Source organism: Canis lupus, chromosome 6, assembly GCF_011100685.1.
Source record: "Canis lupus familiaris isolate Mischka breed German Shepherd chromosome 6, alternate assembly UU_Cfam_GSD_1.0, whole genome shotgun sequence".
In the NCBI taxonomy this organism is placed as follows: Eukaryota; Metazoa; Chordata; class Mammalia; order Carnivora; family Canidae; genus Canis; species Canis lupus.
Genome location: NC_049227.1, coordinates 62,286,786 through 62,308,800, shown reverse-complemented (window position 1 = coordinate 62,308,800; position 22,015 = coordinate 62,286,786). Strand labels below are relative to the sequence as shown.

At 36.1% G+C, this 22,015-nt stretch overlaps 1 protein-coding gene and 1 long non-coding RNA gene across 16 annotated transcripts in view; both read right to left on the bottom strand.

Moving 5' to 3' along the window:
* LOC119876392 overlaps window positions 1–8,692 on the bottom strand; it is a 60,547-nt gene extending 51,855 nt beyond the window's left edge. For 3 of the 7 annotated variants that reach the window (XR_005361316.1, XR_005361318.1, XR_005361319.1), the window contains exons 1-3: window positions 8,393–8,692; window positions 7,791–7,857; window positions 7,369–7,487 (exon numbers count right to left, since the gene is read on the bottom strand). This is a non-coding gene — a long non-coding RNA (uncharacterized LOC119876392). Of the gene's footprint in view, window positions 1–1,129; window positions 1,981–3,509; window positions 7,488–7,790; window positions 7,858–8,392 lie in introns of those variants that run through there. The other 4 variants (XR_005361317.1, XR_005361321.1, XR_005361320.1 and 1 more) reach the window with 4 other exon arrangements.
* A 211-nt stretch (window positions 8,693–8,903) lies between these two features.
* ODF2L (outer dense fiber of sperm tails 2 like) overlaps window positions 8,904–22,015 on the bottom strand; it is a 64,763-nt gene continuing 51,651 nt past the window's right edge. For 8 of the 9 annotated variants that reach the window (XM_038541478.1, XM_038541479.1, XM_038541480.1 and 5 more), the window contains 7 exons: window positions 21,752–21,862; window positions 20,291–20,395; window positions 17,907–18,065; window positions 16,524–16,609; window positions 16,279–16,441; window positions 12,961–13,086; window positions 8,904–9,705 (listed from right to left, as the gene is read on the bottom strand). In XM_038541478.1, the coding sequence (XP_038397406.1) occupies window positions 9,577–9,705; window positions 12,961–13,086; window positions 16,279–16,441; window positions 16,524–16,609; window positions 17,907–18,065; window positions 20,291–20,395; window positions 21,752–21,862 (879 nt within the window). In that variant the 3' untranslated portion in view covers window positions 8,904–9,576. The remainder of the gene's footprint in view (window positions 9,706–12,960; window positions 13,087–16,278; window positions 16,442–16,523; window positions 16,610–17,906; window positions 18,066–20,290; window positions 20,396–21,751; window positions 21,863–22,015) is intronic. The other variant, XM_038541482.1, reaches the window with a different exon arrangement.

The window sequence follows — 22,015 nt, the reverse complement described above, 5'->3', positions numbered from 1 at the left end:
CTGGGCGTGATCTTGGGAGTCCCAGGATCGAGTTCCACATCGGGCTCCCTGCATGGAGCCTGCTTCTCCTTCTTCCTATATCTCTGCCTCTCTGTGTGTCTCTGATGAATTAAAAAAAAAAAAAAAAAAAAGGATCAAATAGGAAAAAAATCAATAAGCCCAAGTATGTTAAAAATTAAATAATAAATAGGCTAAAATATTCAGATGATTGTCAAACTGAAAAGGCAACAAGCAAACAATATTTTTGTGGCTTACAGAATAAAATATAAGGCTATAGAAATGTTGGGAATAATAGGATGGAAAAAGATATACAGTTGACCCCTGAACAACATATAGGTTAACGGCATTGACCCCCCTGTGCAGTCCAAAATCACATATAACTTGTGACTCCCCCAAAACTTAACTACTATAGCTTACTGTTGACTGGAAGCCTTATCAATAACGTAAATAATCAATTAACTCATATTTTGTATGCTACATGTGTTATGTATTATATACTATATTCTTACAATAAAATAAGCTAGAGAAAAGAAAATGTTAAGAAAACCATAAGGAAGAGAAAATACATGTACAGTACTACACTGTATTTATTGAAAAAAAAATATATGCGGACCCATGAAGTCCAAACTTGTGTTGTTCAAGGGTCAATTGTACTATGAAAGCTGGCATAACTATATTAATATGAGACGACATACTTTAAGGCAAAAAGCATTAGTAGAAACAAAGACATTTAATAATGATAAAAGGGGTCAACCCACAGGAAAACAATTCTAAATCTGAATGCATACAATAACATAGGTCAAAATAGATACAGAGAAAATGGAAAGAATTAAGAAATGAGAAATAAACACAACTGAAACTGACAGAATGAGAAACAGAAAAATATACAATAATGATGAGAGATTTTTATATACCTTCACTATTCAGAAATTTAATACCATTTGGGGAGGTAGAGAAAATTGCTCTCCTGCCTTAGGACACTGCCCCCATAACTAAAACTGACAAGAATGCCTTTAAGAAAAAAAATTACAGGCCAATCTCTCATGCAAACGTAGAGGTAAAAATCCTCAACAAAATATTAGCAGATTAGTTTAATACAGCAATAAACAACAACAAAAAAAGGATAATATAGAATGAGCAAATAGAGTTTATTTCAGAAGTGCAAGGGTGATTTAATATTTGAAATCAATTAATCTAATTAACACTATTAACCAAAAAGCAGAGGAAATCATATACTTATTTTGAAAGATATATTAAATAGCAATTCATAAAATCCAACATCCATTCATAATAAAAACTCTTAGCAAACTAGGAGTAGAAAGGCATTTCTTAATCTGATAATACATCTACAATAACCCACATCAAACATTATACATAATGAATTATTGAAAGCTATTCCCTAAGATTTCAAAGAAGAAAACAGTATCCGCTGTCATTATCTTATTCAAAATTGTATAGGAAGTCTTATCCAGTGTACTAAAAAAAAAAGAGAGATAAGACAAAGGCATAAAAATTAGAAGAAATTAGTCTTTATTTGCAAATGATATGACTGTATGCAAAGAAAAGCCCAAAGAACATATAAACTATCCATATGAAAAAAAATTCTTATCTCCTGGCTCAAACCATAAGCAAAATCTAATCACGATGGATTGCAGATTGAAACATGAAATGCAAAACAAAGCTTTTAGAAGAAAACAGAAGACACCATCTTCATTAGCTTGGAATAGGCAAAGATTTCTGAAATAGGATACAAAAGATGCTAACCATAAAGGAAACAACTGATAAACTAGACTATATCTGTGACAGTCAATTTTATGTCAATTTGACGGGATCATGGGATGCTCAGCTATCTGATTAAAGATTATTACTCCGTGGGTCTGTGAGGGTGTTTCTGGAAGAAATTAGCATTTGAATTGGTAGACTGAATAAAGCAGATTTCCCCCTCCAATGTGGGTGGGCATCATCTAATCCTTTGAGGGCCTGAATAGAACAAAAAAGATAGAGGGAGGATTTACTGGAGGTTTGCATGATTACTTGTGCTGAAACATCAATCTCCTGCCCTCAGTACTCCTGGCTTTCAGGCCTTCAGACTAGAATTTGTATCATTGGCTTTCAGGCCAATGAACACCAACAGCTTTCCTGAGACTCCAGATTGCAGACAGCAGAGCATGGGACTTCTCAGGTTCAACGGTCACATAGCCCATACCATGGAAATGGTTTCTCTAGAGAAACGTGACCAACACAATATTAAAATTAAGAACTCTGATCATTAAAAGTTACAATGAAGAAAGTAAAAAGACAACTAATAGAGAAGTAAAAAATATTTTATATATCTCCCACAAAGATTCATATCCCGAATTCATTTTATACTACCACCTATCTTGACTTTTAACATAAAAAAATTAATAAAGGAGGTGCCTGCCTGGCTCAGTTGGAAGAGCATTTAACTCTTTTTTTTTTTTTTTTTGACAGAGAGAAAGAGCACAAGCAGGGGGAGTGGCAGGCAGAAGGAGAGGGAGAAGCAGGCCCCCTGCAGAGCAGAGATCCCTATGTGGGGCTGGATACCAGGACCTGAGCTGAAGGCAAACACTCAACCGACTGAGCCACCCAAGTGCCCAGAGCATGCAACTCTTAATCTTGGTGAATTCAAGCCCCATGGTGGATGTAGAGATTAATTTTTTAATTTTGAAAAAAAAAATTAATACAAATGAATATCAAATAATAGATATGTAGAAAGCTTCTGGTTTTATTAAATTGACACCAGTTCTAGCACTTCTAAAATTATGAACAAATGCTAACATTTATAATTTAATAACTCCTGGTAAATTTCAGAGCATGTTCACATTCCTACTTTACAGTCACAATTAAAATTGAGAGATGACTTGGCCATACTGCTATTCATTTGAATGTCGAATGACAAGATTTGTTACTAGGTGCCAGTCATTAGCTAAACAATGGAGTGGCATAACAGAAGTAGTTCCCACCAGCATCTAATTATTATCTTAGGATAAATGCCTAAGTTGAAAATTATTGTAGCAAATGGCATGAGCAATTCTGTTTCAAGAACCCTGAAAACTTTTATGGCATTTGATACTATAATTTACATCTAAGCATTTATCCTAAAGTAACAATTAAATGCATGATGATAGCCATTGCAGAAGAGTTTGTAATAGAGAAAACATGAAAACAATACAACTATCCAACTGTAGAGTAATAATTAAATTATTTTTCTATATCAAGAGATAAATGGAACAGTAAGTCCCATTTGTAATGTGTGAGAATTCTTATTTTACCTCTTTTGAAAACTAGGAATTACCTTTTTAAAATTACTATAAGGAAAAAGAAATTCATTTTCACTTGCACTTCTTTAGTACTAAATCTGAGCTTTTTTTTTTTTTTTAAGATTTTATAAACTTACTTGACAGAGAGAGAGCACAAGCAGGTGGAGTAGCAGGCAAAGGGAGTGGGAGAAGCAGGCTCCCTGCTGGGCAAGGAACTCAATGTGGGGGGCTGGATGTGGGGCTTGATCCCAAGGCTCTGGGATTATGACCTAAAGCAAAGGCAGACACCTAACCAACTGAGCCACCCAGGTGCCTCTAAATTTGAAGATCTTATTTTTATTTGTTAGCCATTGGGAATTCTTCTGACCTGTTTTTATCCTTTGGCCATTTTATCTGATGGACATTCAAATTTTATTAATGTGTAAGACTTGTTAATATGTTAGGCAGAAAAAAGAAAGTTATAGATATAAATCTTTATGTCTACAAAAAGATTTTCAAGTGGTAGGCTTAGTGTTTTATTATTTTATTTTTTAAAGATTTTATTTATTTATTCATGAGAGACACTGAGAGAGAGAGAAGCAGAGACACGGGCAGAGGGAGAAGCAGGCTCTATGCAGTGAGCAGGATGTGGGATTTGATCCTGGGACTCCAGGATCACTCTGGGCTAAATGAAGGCGGGCGCCAGACTGCTGAGCCACCCAGGGATCCCCAGGTTTAGTGTTTTAATAGGAGTCAGCTCATTTAATTAAAATTCTTATTTCTCATTTCAATTTTATGAACACTATCAGAAAGGCTAAAATACAACTCTCAAATAAGACAAGTTCAAAATAGTAAAACCCAAGTTAGACTTCTGGCATGGAAATGAAAACTTATGAAGTTTTAAAGAATTAACTATGCTCATCTGGAGAAGTAAAACAAAATCTTTTAAATATAAAAAAGTTTTAGATAGTATTCAGGTGACATTCAAGAAGTTTTAGTTACCATTAATTACAAAAATAAAATTGCCATTTTTAAAAGATCATTTACATATGCCTTACCATATTAGATTCAAATACTCTATTCAGTTCTCTTTCAAAAATTGTGTTTTTTTAAATGATAGGAAAGAGATCTACTTTACAAAGAAGTTGCAAAAAATAAGCTTGCAAAAGTGGTCACAGTTTACAATTAAAATGTTTATTAAAAATAATGTGTGACAGCTAATCACAGGTTTAATTTTTCTGGTTTGAAGCTTAGTCTGTTGTCAATATTAACTTCACCAAGTAACAACAAACAACATAGAGGGCTCCTAACAGTTCTCCTTCCCTCTAACCCCACCCTCAAGCCATGCCAAAGAAAGAACAAGCAAGATACTTTTTTTTTAATGTACCTAAACTTTACAATCTTAAGGAAATCTTAAATTTTAAGGAAAGAAGTTATTTTTAATATTTTTTTCTCTCATGGAAGTGTTATAAAGTATTGCAACTGATTGTAACATTAAATCAAAAACACTAACATTATACTTGGGACGTAAGCAACGTTCCCAACCGAGTAGTATCAGAAGAAAAGAAGACACCAGATGGGATTTTTATTAATCTTAAGAAAAAAAGAAATTCCTCTTAAAACTACCTGAAGCAACCCATTCCACTTTTCCTGACTACCTCCCAATGCCGACTCCCTCCCATTTTCCACTGTAGCCTCTGCGACACACGTCTGATCATAAATAAGGTCTCCTGTACCCTGAGTCTCTTCAGACTCTACCTCTGCCTGAAAGGAAACCTGCCACCTCACCCACAAAACGGCTTCCCCTGCAGATGGCAAGAGAGAGAGCTACTCATTCTTCCAGACTGTGTAACTTCCCTACCTTTCCTGGCAACTCCCCTTGCCCTACTTTGAAGCTCAGAACTAATGGCAGCATTGCCATCCCTCCATCTACCTATCCATCCAACAAATACATGCTTAGTGGCTACGTACCAGGCACTGTGTTAGATGTAGGCTACCGGACAGTAACTCCCACTGTTAAAATCTAGGGAAACAGATGTGATGCAATCACACAAGTAAAAAATTGCCAATTCGGAAAGAGTAGGAAGCTATGTGAATGAGGAGGATCCAGTGAGGCCAAAGTGAGGGAAAGAGTATTTCAAAAGGAAGGAAGGCATGAATTCAGTTTTCAGGGAAAGCAAGTGCAACTGGGCACGGTGGGTAAGGTGAGTAAGGAAAGAGTGGTAGGAGTGAGGAAGTGGGCAGAGCCTTGAGGCCATGGACATGAGGGCCAGAACATGCAAGGCCGTAAGGGTCACGTTGAAGACTTTGGATTTTATTCTAAATGCAATCAGAAACAAGTAGTAGAGTACTTTGATTCTGTAGCACAGCGACCTGCTCACCTGCCCATGTTTACCCAGGATGCTTGCCCTTCACCTCTACCCCAATTCCTGCCATTCTAGATGGCTTTAACATCCGTGCCTTCTCAGTTTCACGGCATCCTGTGTTCCAGTGACCTCCACTACACCTCAACCAGACTTCTCACTTTTTCCTTGTCCCACACTATTGCACCTGTGAAAATCCAATTCTAATGTTTCCAATATTTCAGTGTCAGACCATAACCTCCTTCATTCCTTCCACTCCCTAACATGTCTACCATCCAACCTCTAAATTTTTTTTATCCGGTTAGCAAATAATTGAAAGTAATATGATCTCATTGGAATAAGTGGAATAATTACTATTTCCTCTATCCCTACACCAAGGTATGTAGGCTTCTCAACACCTTTCTCCATGCTTATGCCAACATATATGAACTTATTCACAAAGAGACGCTTGGTTTGATTACAAAAGGTGAATCATACTCAATACATAATTCTGTAACTCAGAAGGTTACAATAAAAATTTTGTAAAAATAAAAATCATGAACAAATCTCAAGCCAGGAGATACAGATTGAATTCATTAAGTTGCATTAGGTTGCATTAAAAGCATTATTCTAGGTTCCCCTTCACAGGGGACCTTAACTTGTGGTTTGCTGCAACAAACTTGCTGACCCCAGGACACCTTGAAATGGCGTTCAAGTGGAGTGAAAGTACTTCCAGTCTTGGTAGTAGAGAGGAACCGACGCTCGTGACTGAAAACATTGGGAGCAAGAAGGTTTTTCACATCCCTTCAGCTGTGGGTAGCAGGTCTCAGGTCGTGAGAACTAAAGCCATCTGCCTTTCACCACCTGGCTCGCTACTGCCCAAGAAATGTGCAGGGCAGGCTGCTGGCAGGTACTGAGGGAACCACAACCATGAGGAGCAAAGAAAACTAAACCTCACATGGGGTTTGGAAAGAAAGATGGCTAACAGAAGGGAAACTGGAGATTCCTACTGTAGTAGAACCAATGGAAGAAACAGATGAGAATTTTAATGAAAATATAATGGAATTACAGCACTACAAACAAAAAAAACCAAAACCCAATGCTTTCAGGAATTAAAAAACATGATTTCTTAATTAGAAATTCAATATCCAACAGAAAGAGAATGGCTGCCTTTGAGAACCACACTAGTGGTCAGAAAAATCAGGTGAAAATATCTCACAAGATACCCTGTGATAGACCCTGAGGGAAAAGGCAAGTTGTGTGGAGAGCATATCCAGGAGACAAAACAAATAGGAGGAAAAGAACATGTGGAGAGGTAATAATTGCATAAATAATGGAAAAAACCTTTTAGGACTCAAGAAAGTCTCGAGGCCCTGAATATCAGGGATAAAGAGAAAACCCTGCCAGGTTGTTGGCACCATGGGACAAAGGCTTTCTGGGATGGTGGAGAGTTGGCAGTAGAGACACTGCTTAGGGACACCAGGGCACTGACACGGGGCCTCCTGAATGCTGAGTTTGGTTCACACACCAAAAGAGTCCAATGTCTGTACTTCATGCTGCAGTTCTCCTAGGGTCTGGCACATTTCCTCTTGTCCTTTGTCACTAGTATCTGAGTTCAACCTCAGGGACTCTACAGTAGTCATTTCCTTCCACAGACCATGTGAAACACTGCAGGCACTAAACTACCTAGGTAAAAATTAGAAGTATAACAAAAAGAAAATATTCATAGGGGAGGTAGATGCATGATTGTTACAAGAAGCCTTTACCTTTATTTATGAAACATATATGAAGGTGGTATGGTCATTGACAAGAGCAGAGACTCTGGGTGCCGCCACTTACTAGCTCTGTAACCATGGGTAAGAAACCTTTTCTGTGTTTTGGTTTCCTGAAAAATAAATGGAATTAATCACAGCTATCTCATTAAGTGCAAAGATTAAATGAGTTAGTACATGTGCCACATTGGTAGCTTTGTCTGGCACATAGCAAGTCCTTAGTAAATAAAAGCAATGCTGCTGCTGCTACTACTACTGCTTACAGGAAAACAGCATTGTACATAGAACTTTAATTTTAGAATCCGAAGAGTTGAGCTTAAATGCCAACTTTAAGATTTTAGAGTTTTATACCATAGCTATGGTAGTTTTCCTTCTATGTTTACATATTTTATATGTAAAACAGGAAATATGAGTACCTTTCTCTTTCAACATCCATCCATCTATCCACTGAGCATCTACTACGGATCAGCTATTGTGTAGTGGCTGGAATAGAAATATGAATAAGATACAGTTCTGCCCTTCAAGAGCTCACAGTCTGGTGAGCAATATTCAAGAACCTTAGTTTCATTTCATCTCAGTATTTTTTTTAATATTTTATTTATTTATTCATGAGAGACACAGAGAAGGCAGAGATATAGGCAGACGGAGAAGCAGACTCCTCTCAGAGAGCCCGATGTGGGACTTGATCCCAGAACCCCGGGATCACGACCTGAGCCTAAGGCAGAGAGTGTTAAGATGCTTAACTGCTGAACCACCCAGGTGTCCCCCATTTCAGTATTTCTTAAAGTTCTGTTTGCCTTAGGAGGTGAAGAAAGGACCACAAGGGTCAGCTATGTGTCTTAGTAAAAAGCAAGTTCCAATTTCTCATCAGAGAAGAGGATAAAACATCTCGGGGAGACAGCTCTGTTCAGAGGTTGGACTACTAGCTCACAATTTGCTTCTCTGAATGATCTTTTGAGACCCAAGCCTGTTTGAATAAACAGCTCTCAAGCCACTGTCTGAGAAGAGCTACTCTTACCTGATTTCCTTGTTGACACATCAATCCCCTTTTAGAGTATCCTGCCTTGGCACACTGGGTAGGAGACTAGGAGGAGTAAGTTCTTGGTATCTCTTCTATGTCACTGCAATAGTAAGCACCTTATCCTAAAACTTGATATTAAAAGTGCTTATTTTGATCATCCCAATGGAGTTGGCTACGGAAAGAGGTGGGAAAAGTTGTTCGCCTTTAATCTTTTAGTTAACTCAGGGGATTTAGAATGTCCATCCTGATAATAATTTAAGACAATTACCAATAAAAAATGAAATAGAAAGAGACTATGAATTTTTTTTTTTTTTTAAAGATTTTTATTTATTTATTCATGATAGTCACAGAGAGAGAGAGAGAGAGGCAGAGACACAGGCAGAGGGAGAAGCAGGCTCCATGCACCGGGAGCCCGATGTGGGATTCGATCCCGGGTCTCCAGGATCGCGCTCTGGGCCAAAGGCAGGCGCCAAACCGCTGCGCCACCCAGGGATCCCGAGACTATGAATTTATACGAGAGACCAAATGCCCATTCTTTATAAAGAAACCGTGTACACCAACGTGTTTCCATCTGTCACCATCAGTTGGCATTTAATAGCTATGATTTAAAATTCTATTATTAAAAGCCTCATAGAAATTAGAATGGCATCATACTTGAAACCATATTAATTTGACATTTGGTATCTTTAGAAAGTATGTAATTATACCATTATTAAAAATTAGTATCCAGAATATTTGATTTTATATATATATATAAAATCACAAAGTAAAACAATCATTATTATTATTTTTTTTTACAAAGTAAAACAATTATATATGTTATTCAAAATCATGTATTTGGCTCATAACTGGCCTAGATTTATTACAAATTCACTTGAATGGTGGTTACAGACAGTAACAAAAAATGATTCTGGCTTCTTTTGTGTGTGTGAAAACCATTCTAAAAATCAATATAATTTAAATAAGTATTAAACCAGAGCTAAGTGGAAATTACCTAGCAAACAGGAATACTAACATCTGTATCTTAAAGTTGGAATTGGATAATAAATTGTATTTAAGAACTCTACATAAATACTCTACTACCACCCATAAATTAAAGTATATTTATTATTATTTTTGTACCTAATCATGTTTTAGACTTAGAGTAAAATCCTTTGCTTATAGAAAATAAATCTGACAATTTATTCAAACATTGTTACATAAGAAGTTTTAAGAAACTGTAAATAATTCTTAATACTCTCATTTTGATTCTCTGACTTTTCAAGACTATGTTGTATTTCCTTCAAACATACTTCCTGCTGTTGTGCTTTCTAAATAAGAAAAGAAATAAAGATAATCAATAATGACATTCATATCAAAGGGTAGTCATAATGTAAAATTTATGTATACAATAATTAAGTACATGACTTCTAGTTTTTTAAGAGAAAGAAATTTAACATCTGATATATGCATTAACAACTTACCTTAGAGTTCATTTGTCTTTAAAATCCAGCATAACTAAAGTACATACCTGGTTGATCTCTACTGTGATATAGTTTGTTGTAATACACAGTCAACCCCAAATAATTACATATTTAACATGATTAACATAACAGATTTTATTTAAAACTGCCATAATTATTTTTCATTACATTTAACATGACCTATTTTAATACTAGTTTTTGCCATTTCCTCTGCCTAAGAAATCATATTTCATACCATAAGATTTTTGCTGCCTTAAGAAGTGTCAGAATTCTAGTTTTGATAATATGAACATTTTATTTTTAGAATCCTTTAAAAATAAAAAGAACTCTAAAAATTATATTCTTGAGACGGGTTGGCTCAGTGGTTAAGTGGTTAAGCGTCTGCCTTCCGGCCCAGGGCGTGATCTTGGAGTCCCAGGATCGAGTCCCACGTCGGGCTCCCTGCTTGGAGCCTGCTTTTCCCTCTGTGTCTCTGCCTCTCTCTGTGTCTCTGTGTCTCTCATCATAAATAAATAAAATCTTTTAAAAAATAAAAATAAAAATAAAAATTATATTCTTTATTTGAGGGAAAAATTAAAAGCCCAATAATATTCTTTAAAAATACTCAGTTGTAAAAAAAAAAAAAAAAAAAAAATTACTCAGTTGTAAATAAATTCTCAAGTAGGTCTACTCACTGAAAATAATTCAGATAGATAGCCTGCCGTTATCATTTAACTTCCAATTGAAATGCAGGCACTTTAAAATGAGAAATCTTTTATTTCCTTCCTATCAGGTATACACCTGATTACTTCTGAAACTGAGTGATGCCCCTTGGGGGCAGTGGAGTGGTATGAAGCAATGTGCTAGGCTGGCTACAGGAAGTTACAGAATGAATATAGTGAATCTTTGTGGAACATCCATTTTACTCAACAGTTTGGAGAGAAAAATATTCCTAAGAACACACTTATATTGTAGGGTAGAATATAAAATGTTCATAGATTTCAGGATAATATGTTAGACTCCAAAGACATTTCAGGCTGTAGGCAGGTCAGCCTGGATTAAGGGAGTGAGGCCATGCTTGGGTCTGTGCATTCACTCTGCCCCAGCTGAAGCACTTGAACAGAAACTGTGAAGAAGCCTGCTTGTGTGGTCAGGGTGCCGAGGAAGACACTGGGATATAATCAGCTATGAGACCTGCTCTCAGGGCACTTACAATTCAACTGGAGCTAAGATATGTATACAAAATAAACACGGACCTGCCCATGGAACTGTCCCCTGGAAGGGACAGAACACATAGACTCATTTTTCAGCAATATCGAAATCTGTGCTTACAATTCTCAATTTTTACTACTGTAAAAATTATCAGGTTTAATAGAACATTACATCTTAATTTTATTTTTAACGATTACTTATTTATTCATGAGAGACACAGAGAGAGAGGCAGACACACAGGCAGAGGGAGAGGCAGGTTCCCTGCAGGGAGCCTGATGCAGGACTCTATCCCAGGATCCCGGGATCACAACCTGAGCCAAAGGCAGACCCCTCAACCACTGAGTCAAACAGGTGCCCCAATATTTTTTTAAAGATTTTATCTATCTATCTATCTATCTATCTATCTATCTATCTATCTATCTATCTATCTATCTATCATCTATCTATCTATCCATCTATCATCTATCTATCTATCTATCAAGATTTTATTTATTTATTCATGAGAGACACAGAGGGAGAGCAGAGACATAGGGAGAAGCAGCCTCCATGCAGGGAGCCTGAGAGGGGACTCGATCCCAGGACCTAGGGATCACAACCTAACCAAAAGGCTGATGCTCAACCATGGAGCCATTCAGGTGCCCCTAAGATTTTATTTATTTATTTGAGAGAGAGAGAGAGAGAGAGAGCAAGAGAGCCCAAGCAGGGGGAGTGGCAGGCAGAGGGAGAGGGAGGAGCAGACTCCCCGCTGAGCAGGGAGTCCACCGCAGGGCTGGATCCTAAGACCCTGGGATCATGACCTGAGCTGAAGGCAGACACTTAACCAACTGAGCCACCCAGGTGCCCTAGAACATCACACCTTAAACTTATTTATTTTATTTTGGTAGCTTTAACCAAGCATTGGGACTATTATAGAGAAACCCAACTCATGTTAGTACTTATTTTTTCAGAAGCTTTAATTACACATATTTTACAGTATCAGAAACTCTGATGGTGAAAAAAATAAAAATATATAAATAAAAGAGAGAATAAAGGGAAGATCCATGTTAAATTAAAAGTGAGAAATGTTTGTTCTGATGAAGTTGCCATGGAAATTTTGATGGCGATAAAATTAAACTAATACTGCATGCCAAAAATAATCTAACTTCTGAACCTTTCACGTTTTCAACTTTTTATACACTTGGGAATGAAAAAAACAGTTTCTATGGTGTCTCCGGCTCCCAGAAAAGATAAACTATCATTTTCTTTTTTTTTTTCTTTTTTTTCTATCATCATTTTCTATGTCATCAAGTATACAGTTTTGAAGTAATTTAGTCATGACTAGTGCTAGCTTCTGTAGTATCTTATGCCAAATGACGATTTTCATGAATATTTAGGAAGAGACATCAGAAGATTAATTAAACACAGCCAATTTAGGATTTTCATTTCATGGCTGAGTGGCCCACAGCACCTATCTTATATGCAGATATAACAACACTGAATATTTACTTAATACAAACTCATCACTTTCTAAAGTATAATATTCATTACTCAAGACAGATATCAAAATCTAATTCATAAGAGTTTAAATTGTGTATCTTAAAAAAATGAAAAATTCATACCAGAAATTCCTGAGTAGATTATATCTGTAACTTTCATTAAGCAGCTGTCGTGTGAAAGTAATATGCAGGAAAGGGCCAGACGAGGCTTTGGGGAAATGTGCTAGGAGCTACCAAGGATCCATAGTAATAATTCTTCGGCATAATCATGACATTTTAAATTTTCATGGTTTAGATTATTTGTTATCCTTAATATTACCAGAAAAGCAAGAGTCCTGATTCCCCTCACTTCATACTTTAAGTCAACTACATGGTAAGAATGTTAAATGCTAATTTATTTTTTTATGAAAATACATTAAGTCATACTAATACTTACACTGTTTATTTTGCAAACAAGTTGATTTTGTTCTTCACTTTTCTTTCTAAGCTCAGTTTCCAGATCTAATATTTTCATCTGTAAAGCCCTCTCTCTAGATGACATTTTCTCTATTTCTTCAGAAACCTGTAATTTTCATTAAAAGAGTAAAATAACTAAATAGGCTTTTTTAAAAGTATGATCTAAAACCTTGACATAGTTATAACTGTACCTCTTTCTCTGAACAGATACTTTAATTACAAGATGTTTAATGATGTTCTATCCTCAGGAAACACATAGAGCAAAAACATATGTTTACTTCTCTTTGCAGTATAAGTATCTGCAAAATTAGTTTGAGATGGAAGATGTATACATATTTGCACTGCTCTGTGACTCAGGTAGGTGTTTTGCCCAATAATATATTTTCATAATCTACTGAGACTAGTGGGCATATTTTACTGTATTTATATTCACCATGATGTCCAGACCGTGGTGGTACACAGAAAGTTCTCATTCAGTGCTGACTATAGACTGGATGGATGAGATTAGGCAGGGTAGGGGACATATACACTTCACTCACATGCACAAAGGAGATAGCTTTTTCATTCATTCACTTCCAAAGTGATCTGAATTTGAGTTTTCTTATTTCTATGATTGCATATTCTAGCAGAAAGTCTAGTTTAGCTATGTTCATCCAACAATTAAAATACATGGGAACCTATTTGTAAGAATGTTGTGTTGGAGCCACAAGGTAAGTGTTGAGGCAAGGACTAGTTCAGGAGCAAGGAGCTAGTGGGAAGGACTGTCCTCTAACCACACTCCTATAAACTCAGTTCTGAGTTACTATAAGGTAATCTACAAAGATTTCTTTTGTACAAATTCCAAGGGCAGTTGTGTATAAGGGATGTTGGCAGGATCGGAAGCTGTAGGAGAAAGAGCCCTTGACGATGTCCTCAGAATGGACAATGGTGATAAGGCAGTGATGGTACTCCTCACCTGGCAAGAACTAGAGACAGAGACAGCTCCACATTTCAGTGCAGCAGGAGAGACAGAAGAAGGCAATCACATTTCTGGGGATTCTGAATACTTCTGAGAAGGAATCTGAGAACACCTAGCATTTCTGAAGTCCACTTAAGCTGAACCCAGGATAAAACCATTTATTTTCCTCTCAAAGGTTGATGGGGCTGAGAAATCCAGATTACATTTCTATCATTAGCAATACATTCTACTATTTAGCTTTTATTCAATGATGTATGTTTCAAAGTCAATTTAAATTGGTTTCTCAGAGTTAAAAAAAATCAAAGTATATTATATTTATATATATCAAAAAATATCAAAATATACATATGTATATATAAGACACCTGTGATATAAGAGCTACACTTCAGGGATATCAGATTTTTTTAAAGATTTTATTTATTAATTCATGAGAGACCGAGAGAGAGGGGAGGCGGGGGCAGAGACACAGGCAGAAGGAGAAGTAGGCTCCACGTGGGGAGACTGACATGGGACTCGATCCCAGGTCTCTAGGATCATGCTCTGGGCTGAAGGCGGCGCTAAACTGCTGCGCCACTGGGACTGTCGGGATATCAGATTTTATCTATGTGGAATTGCCATTAACAGGCTTGAGAAAGACATGTGTGGAAGACAGTTTAGAAGGAAAGATTCAGAACTTGGTATTAGACATGTTAAGTCTGAGATGCCTATTAACAGTGGAGATGTCAAATAAGTAGCAGAATATCTGAGTCTAGATTTCAGGGGAGAGAAAGTCTGGGGTAGAGATACATATCTGAGAGTCATCATGGTAGAGATAATCTCTTTTTAGCATCATTCAGTCTGATGAAGAAATTCATTATCCTCATTTCACCAATAAAGGAATGAAGTGAAAGAAGTTGAAAGAAGTGATTCAGGGCAGCCCCGGTGGCACAGCGGTTTAGCACCGCCTGCAGCCTGGGGCGTGATCCTGGAAGACCCTGGATCGAGTCCCACATCAGGCTCTGCATGGAGCCTGCTTCTCCTTCTGCCTGTGTCTCTGCCTCTCTCTCTCTGTGTGTCTCAATAAATAAAATCTTTGAAAAAAAAAAAAAAGAAAGAAAGAAAAAAGTGATTCACTCTGGGTCAGGGTGTAATGTGTCAGAGCCAGAATTCAAATCTAGTTCCTGCTGGACTCCAAAGCCCATCTTAAGTCCTTTTACGATTACATTTTCAAGTCATTTGATAAATTTACCTCTTCTTTAAGACTTTCCTGAATCCTTTCCTATCGCCCCCATATTAAACTAACGATGTCCTCCGGTATACCTTGTACACTCCCTCTGTTATGGCACCTACATGCTGGATGACATTTGTCTGTTCACATATTATCTTCCCACTGGACTATGAGTGTCCTGAGAACTGAAGCCAGGTATTTGGAAGAAGTTATAAAAAGACATGACCTCCGGGTGACCCACGAGCTGGACCTGGGCAACTAGAAGCTCCCCACCTTCTCCCCTGTCCTTGAGATAGGTATGTGTTCTGCTTTCCTCCTCAGTTCTCAGAAGCCGCTCCAAGTAAGGAGCCTTGAGAAAGGAATGGGGTATTGAAGCTATTTGGACTGGGTATATGACTGAACCTAGTTAAGGGCCTGTACACAAACTTTTAAGATTCTGTCAAGTGGGTGTAGAAATCTACTCATCTTGTGGTCATCCAAGACAACCCTCATGTTCCCTTGCTTATTAAACCTGTCTCCTTTCAACCTGGAGTGGTTTGCCTCTTGCTACAGTCTCTCCCTGCCCTCTGCACGCAGGTTTCTGATAACACCGGGGAAACTGCTGAGCAGCTTGTGAACTAACTAGGTCTTAATTATCTTTGCATCTCAAATACTAGCAGCGTGCCTGACACACAGTGAGATGTTTATTAAAGGCTAGCAAAATGGATTAACTGGAATTTAATTCTTGCATGTATTCATGTAAAAACATTGGCCAAAAGAAAAGGGAGTTGAGCTCCACAGCTCACTAGGTCCTGATCAAAACCAAAATGTTTACTAATTTGCATAATTGCTTTGGTTTTATTTGAAAAAACAAAAAACAAAAAGAAGGAGGGGGATCTCCTTCATGTTTTCCATTTCTGCCTTTTACCCTGCCACATCACCATTTACCTAGTTAAGTAACTGTACCAGTAATACAGATGTTTAGGTCCAAAAGGGAAAAGTAGGTAAAAAAACAAAAATGTAATTGCTCTCTTCACCCTGTCATCAGGATAAAAACAATAACTGTAGGTTTGGTAAGATGAGATATTGTCTGTTTAAAAAGACGACTCTTTGGTAAACTAATTAAAAAGTTTCTAAATAAAGGCCATCTGTACCTTTTGTCTTCCTTCTTCTAAAGCAGCTTCCAGCTGTCTGGCCAATGCTGTATATTCTGCAGATTTCTCTTTAAACTTAAGATTGCTATGCTTAATACATTCTTCTTGGTTTGCCAGCTTCTTTTCAAGCTCTTTATTTTCCGCATCCATCTGTTCTAATTTTCTTTTTACAGAAAACATATATTTTAAAATTATAGTGCGTAGAGAAAAATGTAACACCAATTTTAAGTCAATTTAATACTTACTGTTTAAGGTTTTCACACTTCAACTGAATAAGATAATTTTCCTCTTCCAGAGAAAGCTTTCTCAGAAGATTATGATTTGCATCAACCTAAAAGGGGAAAAATAAAGTTTTCTTGGTTATTTCCTTTATAATCAACTTCCAAAGAAATCTATGTACTTTATTGTTAGAATAATCATAAAAAAACAAGAATACATAAATATTATTACTCCTACACAGAGAGACACAAAGAAATATTACACTGTTAAAAAACAAAGTCCTAAATTCCTAGTTAATTCTAAAAACACTGCCTCAAAAAATCACCTACTAAAATTTTTTCTGGAAGATGGCAACTAAAACATTCTGAACAATGCTTTAATGAAAAAGGACATTTATCACGTGAATTTGAAGACTAACAATATTAATCTCCTTTTGATGGATTTTTAGGTACTCTTACAGTTTCCTGTTTTAACTAAAGATAGTGATTGATAATTGACTACCTATGAAGTTGTAGCTACAGGTAAAAACTATATTTGTGAGAAACAAAATAAAACAAATCAACCAAAGACAATTCCTGATACAAGAAAGAATATCTTCCCATTGCTTCAAAAGCTATTCTTATTTTAAGAAGCTTTGAAAATAACATTTTTCTCATAATTTAATTAATTATTTAGGTTATCTATGCGGATTTGACATTTTCCTAGAAAAATCTCTTCTCAGAGATTTAAATTTACCAAAATTTTACTTGTATGCTTTTAAAAAACAGGATGCATTTCAAAAGTAAAATCCAGATTACATTTGGAAGACAGGGAATTGTTCCTAAAATTGTTTTACAAATCACCAAATACACATACATGCTTCTTTGAAAAAAAACAAACATTTATTAAGCACTTACTTTGTGCTAGGCATTGAATTGGGATGTGGCTATGGGGTGACTAACTAGGGACCCATAATCTCTATTCAGAGGGAGTAAAAAGTATAATTTAGAAAGAAAGTAATTGAGAATAATCCCAAATGAATTCTATGCATAATTCTAATTGAAATAAGTCATACTTTTTATAAGGTAAATTACAATAATTTAGCATATCCTGATGTCAAAAAATATATATATGAACATAGCATTGTCCTTCTCTCATGCTATTACCATGTTCTGAAATACCTAAATACATATTTGTATGAAAAAACTAAAATGAGAAATGTTAGTTACCAATTTTTCATGATAAAATAAGTATCTACAATAAACTGATAAGCTGATTTAGATGGGAGTAAAAACAAAACAAAACAAAACAAAACAAACAAAAAAACAAACCAACAACTCAACCCCTGACATGAGTGCCCTCAACTGGTGAAATCATTCCAAAGTGTTCCTTTAACATATCTAGTAGAAAGGAGAATAATGGCCGGACACCTGGCCCTGAAGCTCCCTAATGGTGCACGCCTGGTCTGCACATTTCCCCTTGTAGTGCTGCAGACTCTCCTGACACTCGTGAAGTCTCCGTTCTGCTCCCGTCAACGAATCCTGGACGTGCTCTAACTCCTTCAGATGAGACTCCATCTGGCCTCTCATCTGAGTTGTAGCATTAGGGAAATAAGTGCAAGGTCACACATTCAGCATTAATGTTTTTACTATCTTAAATACTAGACAGCCTCATAATATAATATGCATCTTAGGTATAAGGGTTTTAAACAAAAAGTTCAACCAAAAAGATACAGATAAACATTAAGTTAGACTCTGCTAACAAGAACACATACCTCAAAAGTGGGTTGTACTTTAGTTTTCAAAAAGTTTGTTGAGTAACTATTATAATACTGTAAGTTAATTACATTAGAATTAAAAAATTTTAAATAGTTTTTTAAAAAGTTGAGTAAGTGCATATAGTTATATCGGCCTACAGGGAGAATGTTTAACCTACTTAGGAAAGCAAACTTTTTGAATCCTGTCATTTATATTCAAGCATAGTCTTTTTTTTTTTTTTTTTAAGATTTATTTATTTGTTTATTTGAGAGAGAGCAAGAGAGAAAGAGACAGAAAGAATGAGCACAGAGGGAGCAGCAAATTCCCCACTGGGCAGGGAGCCCGATGCGGGGCTCAATCCTAGGACCCTGTGAGCATGTCCTGAGCCAAAAGCAAACGCTGAACCGACTGAGCCACCCAGGCAGCCCTGAAGCATAATTATTACTAGTAAAGCTGGTATGGCCATTTTCCACTGTCCAGCCAACAGTCTAAAGTAATTGTCACTTTGTCATTCAATCTTGTAACTCAGATATTTCAATTAGAACAGCCTTGCTGCACTCATTTTAGTCCAGATTGGTGGGGTTTACTGGGTATTATGTTAAGATAGCTAATATGATCAGTCCTCAGTAGACGGTCATTTCATCATTAATATTACTATGAACAAGTCTCTCTACTTGTACCTATATTCATCTCTTTGGCTACTGAAGTGCCTCACAGTGGCACTTTTGTGGAGATGTGACAAGAAGCAACCCTAAGAAATGTTTCACAATTAAGAAAAAATAACCAGACTTAGGGCATTTAGGATGTTTATAGGGAGGAAAACACAAAAGCCAGACTTTTGCCTTAAGACAGGGAACACCAAGAGCTACTGTGCACATCTGGCATTCTTGATCACAAAAGATAAAATAAGAACAAAGCATACCTCTGGGTCCCCAAACACCCAAGAGCTCATGAGAACACCAGAAGATTTAACAGTAGAAAAGGAAAAGGAAAAAGTGCCTCATAAAAAATGACCTTTCTGGTTTAATACCAGTTAGAAGACACTGTGACCTCACTGTATCTGAAAATCACAGGCTTGTGCCCCATCAGCCTTCTGAACAGGTTTTTTAATAGACTTTTATTTACAGTGCTGCCCAGCAAAAGAGGAGACCTTTGCGGTGGTGTGTCTTGTGAGAAAGAGAGACCAGGACACATGAAATGCTAGATGTGCTGCTAAAAATAGGTAAAAAGTAATTCTAAGAAAGTAGTAAGTTGCATGTTTGGTGGGCTATCTTTATCTCTGTTTAACCAGCAGAATGCCTGCTCTGGCTGACCTCTTCTTCACACTGTGCTTCACTCAGACTTCTCAATCCCAAGAAGTGGGGGCAATGCAGACAGTCACCTTTTTAAACTCACTTGGAAGTGCCTGGTAACATCCCATGACCTCTCCAGCCAGGAGTCAGTGTCCTACGACTTTCACTGCTTCCTTACCAAAACAACATGAGAAGACCCAAAGAGAGATGCGGTTTCATTTAAAAAGTTAAAAATATTCACAAAAACATCAAAACTTGCCAATACTGGCCTTTCCCTCATTCTGTTGCAATGGGGTGACAAAAAAGGAAATGTTGCTGTTTTTTTAAAATATTATTTTTCTTCCAAAAAGCACTTAGCAGAGAATATTTACTTTGCTTTTAGACACAAAAGATTTAGTACCAAAAACAAAAAGGTGGGATTAAAAATGAGAGCTACTCTAGTTTCCATATTTATGGCTGATGAAGCCAATGATAAGTGATAACCATTTTTTTTTGAGATATGTGAGTCTGCTCTTATATCAGAAAAATTAAACATTTACGCTATTTTCCAAATATTAAGGAAAAAGTAAAAAAACATTCATACAAACAAACATTTCAAGCCTGGAAGAAACATTATCTCCTTAGAAAACAAACTCCTACAGAGACTTAAGACAGATAATTCCTAGGTCAAGACTAAAGAAAATGACTACAATGAAGGAATATGTATAATACTCATAAAGTACAAAAATATAAGTATTACTTGATTGTTTAAAACATCAAACTCACCTTCTCTAATTTTTTATTTTTGTTTTTTGTAATTAGGTTATTTTCATGTAGCAAATTTCCACATCTGCTTTTCAGCATTTCAGCTGCTTCTTGCAACTTTTGTATCTGAAAATAAAATATATTAGAGTAACACATTTTATTAAGACCTTAATGTAAAATAAAAAGCTAAACATTTGAATTTTTAATTATAAACAAATCATTTCCTTATCAATACCCTCAGCATCTTTACCTAATGCCATTCCTCACTCAGTGCTCTACTCCAATACACAATCCTTTTATGATTTGTCTTTTCCCATTAGTACTTCTAGACTCTCCTTGAGGCTGAATATTAGCGAGATCTTTATTTGCAGGTCAATATCACTTTAAAGAAATAAAAAAAAATCTGGAGACCAAGAAGTAATTGAAATATTGACATGTACGTCCACATGCAGATTTGGGAAAAGTCACATTTATTAAACAAAATACATTTTTGTTTAAAAAATAAAAATCAACCTCTGGTCCAAACTAGCTCCTATACCAATTATTTTACACTCCAAAACAATGCTAAAAAAAAAAAAAAAAAAAAAGCCTGAGCCCTTTATACAAAGCCCAGAGCCTAGAACATGCATGTTATTCTTGCTAAGGATTAAACCCAAATACTCAGTTGGAGGACCTAGCTGACATTCTCAGTAACAGGGCCACAGTGCACCACAGCCTCTACCCTACCTCTGGTAAGTTCTTCATGACTGCAGTATTCTCACTGGATGTCCAAACTCCATCTTCCCATCTAAACCATCGAGATGAACTTCTTTCCTACTTATCTACAGAATGCCCTCCTTAAGCTTTAACCTTTAAAATTTACCTTTTACCTTTAATAATTCATTACGCTTAATTCAAATGCTCTCTCTGCTAGTAAAATCTAGCTCTTTATTGACCAGATTGTTACCACTGCTAAAGGAAGGACCTGGATAAGTCCCATCTTTCTCATAAAGTTTTTCTTGAATACTATGTTTCCAAAACATAAGGTTTTGCATAAATTGCCATTGAACACTGCTCTATTCCACACCACATGTATTTTCATATTCTCTTCCAGGTCTTTCGTGTGAGTAAATCAGAATTTTATTTATCAGGAAAGAGAGAGTACTGAGTTTTAATGACCCTAGAAGGGAGTCATTATGCTTTGTAAATACCATTAAAAATATAAGATGACAAATAAATATAACTAAATTTAACAAGATTATACAGAAGGTTCACATTATACCTATGTAACTAATTTTAGATCTACTTTTAGGAATAGCCAATACATACACAGTCAACGTCTGAATCAGGAATCAGCAGAATCATCTACTTATAATGATATATGGGACCTTAAAAAATACCTGGGACATATATTCTATCACAGCTCTATAACATATGTGTGTGTGTGTGTGTGTGTGTGTATGTATATATATAATTTAACATTAAAATCAGTGCAATAGTCACCTGAGTTTTATATACTTCAATAAGGGCTTTCTGTTGTTTTTCTACTTCTTGCAATTCTAAAAGTTCATTTTCAACAGAAACAACCTCATCCTTCAAAGCATCAAGCGTAGTCTAGCAAGGAAAATATAAATATATTTTATAAATCATTAGTATTCATTTATACTCCAGTGCTAGCATTATAAAAACATACTCATTTATCAAAAGGTTAATAAGATAATCACATTTATTGCATATAATTACCACTTAAATTCAAGATTTTTCAAA